Source organism: Ceratina calcarata, unplaced genomic scaffold (assembly GCF_001652005.2).
Source record: "Ceratina calcarata isolate Rehan_Ccalc_2016 unplaced genomic scaffold, ASM165200v1 scaffold589.2, whole genome shotgun sequence".
In the NCBI taxonomy this organism is placed as follows: Eukaryota; Metazoa; Arthropoda; class Insecta; order Hymenoptera; family Apidae; genus Ceratina; species Ceratina calcarata.
Window position 1 is genome coordinate 17,589 of NW_017177119.1, and position 7,398 is coordinate 24,986.

Below are 7,398 nucleotides of genomic sequence, written 5' to 3' on the forward strand. Positions count from 1 at the left end.
TGTATTTATTGGACGCTGATCGTCTTTTTCAAATTTATATTTAGACGTTATTAATAATATTCTCTTTTCCTTCGATGGTAAAAGGAAGAAGATTATTGGATTTTTAAATATAGAAGAATAGATATGGATTATTATAAGTACATTTTTATCGATTTTCTTCTATAGAAATTTTATAATTTTATTACGCCGCATTTCAGTTTATGAAATACTTTAGATAATGATTTTCTATTTCGAATTACGATATCGTCCTTGACATAGACACACTATTCCTCCGAACGCTGTCCTCGTCTTCGACGTGGAATTACTCAAGGTGGAGCCTTAAAGAGTTTCCCAGGGTGTACCAAATCAACTATACACATCAGATCAGACCACGGATAATTAAATGCTTGAAATTGCATTACGTTAAGTAGTTATCGCATGAATAATATGCCTCCCGTACTAATCCTGACTTGATTGCTCATAAGAAAAAAAGAAAAATTCGATATTACAATTCTTCGTTCCACCGTTGCACAATTCTATTATAACACAAAGCTACGATTGTACAAAAGTCATCAAAATCACGTGGAATATAGGACGCCTTTCACTCTTACCTTTCGACGAAACTTAACTTTGTCAACTTTCTTCAAAGCTGAATGCATTCCTGTGTTGTGAGTAATTAAATTCAACGGATCTCAAGGCATCTGGCATGTAATCCGATATCTGTGTTCATCCCGATTACTTAGTACTTCGTAAAAACAATCTCACCTGGGTATTTTGTACAAAATTTTTCAAATAACGCAAAAACAAATAATTCTACTGGTAATGTAACAGTGTGGACCTTTACACATGAAAATTCAATAAAAAATCGTCTTGTCTTCAAGTATATGAATATCTTTATTATTAGCCCACAATTATAACATTTGTGATCGTTCCAATTCATACCCTTTTACGTTTATGTACATGTAGACCGGTTCAAACAACTTTCAAACAAACATTTCAATTTCCATATTCATTCTTTTCATTTATTTCCACGTTCTTTCGAAACGTTCTCGTACGTTGCATTAGCGGTGTGCAAAGCAATTTGTTTAAAGACACATTGACAAATATATTCGGGGAAGAAGGCAATTCCGGTTTTAATAACTCTACGTTAAATAGAATGTGACTACAGGAACTCATTCTGTTCTATTCTATTTTCTGACCTTTTCATCATTTACATTATACACATATATTTATTATACATGTGACAGAATTGATAACAAACTACATGCATAATTAGTAACAGAATAAAAAGGATGTAAGAAAATCCGAATTAAAACATCCGGCAAATTCGAAGTTTGTTAAATAGAGGATTTGTGAAAACCGAAATTATTTTCTTGACAACCCAATATATCACAGATCGTTAATACAATTAATACAGCGAGCTGTTTATATATATTATTTTCTGTATGAATTGAACAACTTGCGCATCACCAGTTTATGAGTTAAAATATTTTTACAAGAATAATTTATGAACAGTGAAATAATTCACATCACTAGAAATAAATAAGTATTTTACAAACATGACAAAATATGTATATGTACGTATACATACGGAGCTTATTATTCGGAGCTAGATAAACATTATTGCACCACGTATAAGCATATCAAAATGCGCTAAAAATATTTGTCCACGTTATTCCAACCAAAGGCGTTGAAATTAACTTAATTATTAATTGGCGATAAGTGTTTAACGTAATAAAAGTGCCAGCACTAAATACTTATTAAGTTAATAAACAAACAATTCTGGGAAATGAATTTCATAGGCTGGTGTTTGAGTCGGTTTAGCATCCATTGGCGGCACGCCGGGTTGAGCGGCGTTCCGTGGATCGACGGACAGTGTATTGAATATTTCTGATAATTTGCTTTGGAGAACATCATGCTGTAAAATTATTTACTCATTATCTTCCTTTCTATCACTAATTTATAGTGAACCAGTAGAAATTGTAACAAAAATTAGTAAAATGTGTACCTTTGGCTGTGTCTTTGATACCAAATCTTGGAATGGTGCGTTTCTAAATAAGTGCGATAACTGTAACCGTTTCTCTTCTTCTATCACGTGATTGTTATTATTCTCTGTTAGAATTCGTTTCATGCTCTCGAAAGTTAATTCTTCACCAGGCAGTTTCTGAAAAGGAAAACAATTAACATTGTTTTAAGTTGTTATCTAAAATTTATGTAAAGTCCACTTAATTTTTATTTAATGCTGGATTTTATTATTAATGTACTTGAACATTTTTTCAGAAAACTTTAATGGATTCTATTAAAACAAGGTAAACATAAAAATGGTTGTCCCTCGCAAGTATCACAAAATGTTACGACTTGTTTGGTCAAATTTCTTGCTATTTTTCTGCCATTCTGCGATAAGAAGCAATGGCCCTAATATGTTTAAACATTTGCAATCGAGTAAATTCTAATTTGCTAGTATTGCGCTTCGCATTGCTGTACTACAATACCAGCGCGCTCGGCCTGACGGGGAAGTCGTTATAAAACCGCGTGGCACTGTTAATAAAGAGTTACAAATGGAGTAATATAAAGTAGATACCTTTTGTACACCGGGGGATGAACCACCGCTGTCTAATTCCGTAGCGCCAGAATTAATGTCGGCCAGCGAGTTTCGTCCGGTACTATCGACCCACGAATGCCTAAAAGTATCATTGTTTAAAACAACGATTGAGATTATAAATGAAATCATATGATTATGAGAATTACAAATATGTATTACCGATGTTGTAGCGAAATGCTGCTATAACCAGACCCTTGTTGCAGTTTTCCACTGTCGAGACCAGCTCCTTTCAAACATTCGCTTAAGACAGTTTGATCGACCAGCAGAGTCGGTGCCAATCTAGCAGACAATCCGGAATCATACTGAGATTGTAAATCAGGTAAAAGGTGTGGCGCTTCTTTCCGGCGTATTTCTACGATCTACGAATGTAAAAAAGAACATTAGAATATTTAAACAAATTAAGGACTTTGTGTTGTTTGAAAGATGCGATAAATTATCATAGGATGACGATTTCTCTTTAAAATTAAAGCTTGAAGCTTCTACGTTCTGGAAATTCTATCTACAGATTTTCATTTTTTGAATAGTATACATCAACAAAATGATCAATAACTTACTTTGATTGCGTAATCCATTAGAGATGTGATGTTACAAACGTACGATATTAACACGAGTAGACTGATGACAATCGAGTGCAAATTGTATTTGAGGGAAATACTGATCTGACCACTTGTTAAAGCCAAATCTTGAAGACTCAGAACTAATCTTAGCAGCTCCAAGACGGTCTCCTCCGAAGCCAATTCGACGGCGAGCAATGCCAACGTCGTATATATAGACTCCACGTTTTCCACCTTGTTACTTGCCAATTCTAGCGACTCGTACAACGCTAAGTAAATTTCAGGGCCGTGTTTCCGTATGAAGATCACGTCTGGTCTAGATGCCTTCTCGATGGTCAGATCAAGTTGTGCAACGTTTACTCTGTTTCAATTAAATACAACAAAATTACATTCACGATCGTTCACTTTCTCATTTAAAATGCGCGCGTTAGAAAACTAACTTACGTAGGTTTCGCGAGTTTTGTGATATTCTGATGCCTGTCGATCAGAGTATGAAAGATTTGTTGTACTAAAAGTCGCATCTCGGCGTCTGCCGCGAGCGACATTCTCAACAGCGGCTCCAAAAAGCTTGGAGGGAACGTGGTATTTAAATGTATGGTTTGATACTTAGTGCCGACCTGGAATCGAACATTGATACGAGCGTATTAGGCGACCAACGTTCATTGTTTCACTTATATTTCTTAATAATATGTAATTACTTTTAAAAGTGACTTTAAGAGAATGCTTTGGAGTAACACGTCTCCTTTCCCAACGGAGACCAAGCGATCTGGTTGACTGTATGGAACTTTGCTCATTATGAACATCATAATTTCGATCTTCTGATAATCCGGCAGATGATTCGCAAACTCTCCGAGGGCGTTTATAAGTGCCTCTTGGTACAACTGTTCGTCGCTACTGGACGATTGATTCCTCGTTACGCTGACTCTCAGATGAGACAGCAGAGAATTGATTATTTCCAAAACAGATGGCCCTTTAAAACAAATACATTAGTTAATTTAGCTTTCATTTTATTATCTTCCTAAAACTATCGACTTTTTTTATACAATGCACCTCTGCATTTAAAGCCAGTCATTTTTACTGGTTTGATAATTCTTAAAACGTACCAACGCTCTCGCCGGCTGCGATGGAAATGATTTTTGATAAAGTATCCGCGATGCTCGTACGAATTTTCGGTGACGACTTTGAATGTCCGTCGAGATGCGTCATTAATGCTTCCACGACAGTGTACGAATACTGCGACTGGACACAAATTTTCACGTCGTAAATATAAACCAATAAGTTAGAATAATCATTTTACTTCCGGCTCACCTGAATGGAGAACATAATTATCCTAAATGTATGAATTGCGAAGTAATTAGGAACCCACAGCTGATGGTTATCTAAATGCCTGTGAATATTTCTTTCTTTATTAAAGTTTCTTTTGTAAGTTTGTAATTTTAACAAACCTTAAAACAGGCCTGATAACGCATCTGATATGACCGAATGACGCGCGTCCGATAAGCTCACGCATGCAAGTTTCAGCGACTTGCGGTGGGTCAGATCGTTCCTCCGTTGGGCTATCTGGTGTTGGATCCTCCTTGCTAGAATACCTATTAAGATTATATTATTAACATACAGATTAGTCAGTTTGATCCAATATTAAAACAGTTATTATTTTAAAGTGTGTCTAAATAAAAATTAATGTAAGTCACTGGTTTCTATTCATCACCTTGAATTCTGCATGTTATATAACAACGAAGGAACGATCTTGTCCATGTGAACAGGTTCCCAAATGTTCTCTACCAGATCATCAGAAAGAGTTTTCCTTACGACACCCTAAATTACAAGAACAAAATTACTGCATTCTAATAAAATTATTTCAGCGAGACTTATAAGAATCTGTAATTAATAAGTAAAAATCATGCCTGCAATCCTTGAATTCCAGCAAGCCGTATTTGTTTACGAATTGCAGGGTCATTGTGGTTCGAGTGGCACATGGCAGAGTATTTTGATACAAAGAAATCGTAACGTGTGTGATAAGACGGCGTATCCTGCTCGATGTTGGCAAACCGGACAAACTAGAAGAAGCCAGCACTTTGTTCAACTGAATTGAAAGATGCCAAAAATAAGATTATTCTTTCGTACAAGAAAAACTTATAAATTAACACCAAACAAAATCGTCATAATAGAATTAATTCAATAGAAGACCAACGCTATAGCGTCTACAAAGAGTATTGACATATTCGATAAGAAGCGTTTGCGTTTAATTTTGGTATGGAGGTAGATTCCGATAGCGATGAAACCGAATATCCGCTATTAAATTTGCCAAAAATATCGGCCTACGTCATTCGACTGTACGTCTTCATTTCTTAGATGATCGAGACTTAAGGTATGCCAATATTTTTCGTAGCCACAGATTAGATCGTCTGTTGAAACTTACAGATTGCGTGGCTAATATTTGTAACTGTGGGTCTGTGGATTCCAACAATTTTTGTATCATTTTTAAAAAACTCTCAACGAATAAATTCAGAGTCTGAGCATGGCACGCTTGCAACAGTTGGTCCATTGCTTCCATGGCAATGACAACGAATCCATTTCTTCTCCTAATAAAAGAAACATTAACTCTCCCAGTAGTTGAAAAACAAACAAAGATATCCAGGTAATTAATGATACGTAATTATTAGTGTGACTTGCATTTAATGTTAGTAAATAAGTATTTACATTGGTTGCATGAATTAGCATTCGTCGCAGGTGTATTAATTATATATAATCCTCAGTAGATTCTTTTATTAGAACATGCAACCAATTTTTGGTAGATTAAGAATCTTGAATCTATAATTCTTTGTAGTTTCTTAATATATTAAGTAGAGTACTGTTAATCTACTGAGAATTATATAGAATCTAATTGAATTTGTAAATTCTTAATAGTCCTACCTGTAAATATCTCTGGAAGCCCTTTGGAACAAATATTCTCCGATTCTGTCTAACTTTTCAGGACTACTTAACGAATAAAATGTTAATTTTTCCATGTTATTCTTGACCAAGCCATCCTAAATAGAAAAATCATTTCATGAGAAATATTCAAATAAGTCAATCTGTAATAAATATCTCAATAGCTTTTTTCACTATTCTCACTCTCCAGCTTTTCTCTCTATTCACACTCACTATTCACTCACTCTATTCACTCACTATTTCACTCACTAGCTTTTTTGCTTATGATTTCATACGTAATGTTAAGATACAACCTGAGACATTTATTATAAAATATAACAGAGTATTCAATTTTTATTAAAGGAATTAAATCCAAATCGAAATTTACAAAGGAATTATATAAGTAAATTGTTTCGTTGAGAATTAAAAATCGTAGATTGGAATGTGGATGCAGAATTTACCTGAGGATTTACTGGAAAAATATTGTCAACGAGTCTTTTGTAACGTGGGCGTAAGGCTGAACAGCACCAGCAACAACCTGACAGAAATAGAAATAAAATACGATAAGTTGGAAACGCATTTTCTTGCAATGAAATCGATGATCAATGGATATCTCAGTCGTGTACTTGAAATCCACATTTCGGGACTGAATTATGTCGTTCGTGAATGAAATTTGTAATAATTATTTACCAAACATTTCGTAGCACGATCGAACCGCTAGTACACAGACGAACGGACTTCGATCGACTAATACAAGTACAGCTACGTTCAGTTACTGTGGTTCGTCTTCAATTTCGAGCTACCAAAAACGCAGCTCGATTTATTATATTTTTCACAAAATTTCCGTTTTTATAATTTGTTAATAAATCAAACATGAATCTCAATTATAAATTCGTTTTTAATGTAATGGATTTGCACTTTCGGCAGTCAAATTTTATTGTGTCGAATCTATAGAATAGAATCGGTAATGTCGCATTCCGTTTTCGTTCGTTTCGAAGTGCGAACGAACCCGGTAGATGGCGACACAATTCATTTTTGTAACTTTTAAATTTAAAATAAGTCGAATTTCTGATGTGATGTGATAAATATGATAAATCACGATAATTGTCACAGTTTTGTGGCACGTGTGATGATTTAAACAAAACCAAATGACCGAAACAACATTCATTGAGGTAAATAAAGAATTTCAGTATTCATTTTTGTAATCTTTAAACTTAAAATAAGTCGAATTTCTGATGTGATGTGATAAATATGATAAATCGAGTTAATTGTCACAGTTTTATGGCACGTGTGATGATCTAAGCAAATCGAAATGGCCTAAACAACATTCATTGAGGTAAATAAAGAATTTCA

At 34.5% G+C, this 7,398-nt stretch overlaps 2 protein-coding genes across 3 annotated transcripts in view; one reads left to right on the plus strand and one right to left on the minus strand.

Moving 5' to 3' along the window:
* Nucleotides 1–862, plus strand: part of LOC108629852 (12 kDa FK506-binding protein-like) — a 2,144-nt gene extending 1,282 nt beyond the window's left edge. The window contains exon 4 of the mRNA XM_018032759.2: nt 265–862. Within this exon, the coding sequence (XP_017888248.1) occupies nt 265–322 (58 nt within the window). The 3' untranslated portion in view covers nt 323–862. The remainder of the gene's footprint in view (nt 1–264) is intronic.
* The window catches only part of stmA (Protein EFR3 homolog stmA), a 7,517-nt gene continuing 973 nt past the window's right edge, over nt 855–7,398 (minus strand). Inside the window, exons 1-16 of one of the 2 annotated variants that reach the window (XM_026817614.1) lie at nt 6,736–6,912; nt 6,507–6,583; nt 6,049–6,164; nt 5,555–5,717; nt 5,040–5,192; nt 4,844–4,950; nt 4,581–4,724; nt 4,444–4,522; nt 4,239–4,374; nt 3,834–4,105; nt 3,580–3,752; nt 3,136–3,496; nt 2,741–2,940; nt 2,561–2,660; nt 1,988–2,143; nt 855–1,897 (exon numbers count right to left, since the gene is read on the minus strand). In XM_026817614.1, the coding sequence (XP_026673415.1) occupies nt 1,745–1,897; nt 1,988–2,143; nt 2,561–2,660; nt 2,741–2,940; nt 3,136–3,496; nt 3,580–3,752; nt 3,834–4,105; nt 4,239–4,374; nt 4,444–4,522; nt 4,581–4,724; nt 4,844–4,950; nt 5,040–5,192; nt 5,555–5,717; nt 6,049–6,164; nt 6,507–6,583; nt 6,736–6,742 (2,397 nt within the window). In that variant the 5' untranslated portion in view covers nt 6,743–6,912 and the 3' untranslated portion in view covers nt 855–1,744. Of the gene's footprint in view, nt 1,898–1,987; nt 2,144–2,560; nt 2,661–2,740; nt 2,941–3,135; nt 3,497–3,579; nt 3,753–3,833; nt 4,106–4,238; nt 4,375–4,443; nt 4,523–4,580; nt 4,725–4,843; nt 4,951–5,039; nt 5,193–5,554; nt 5,718–6,048; nt 6,165–6,506; nt 6,584–6,735; nt 6,913–7,398 lie in introns of those variants that run through there. The other variant, XM_018032758.2, reaches the window with a different exon arrangement.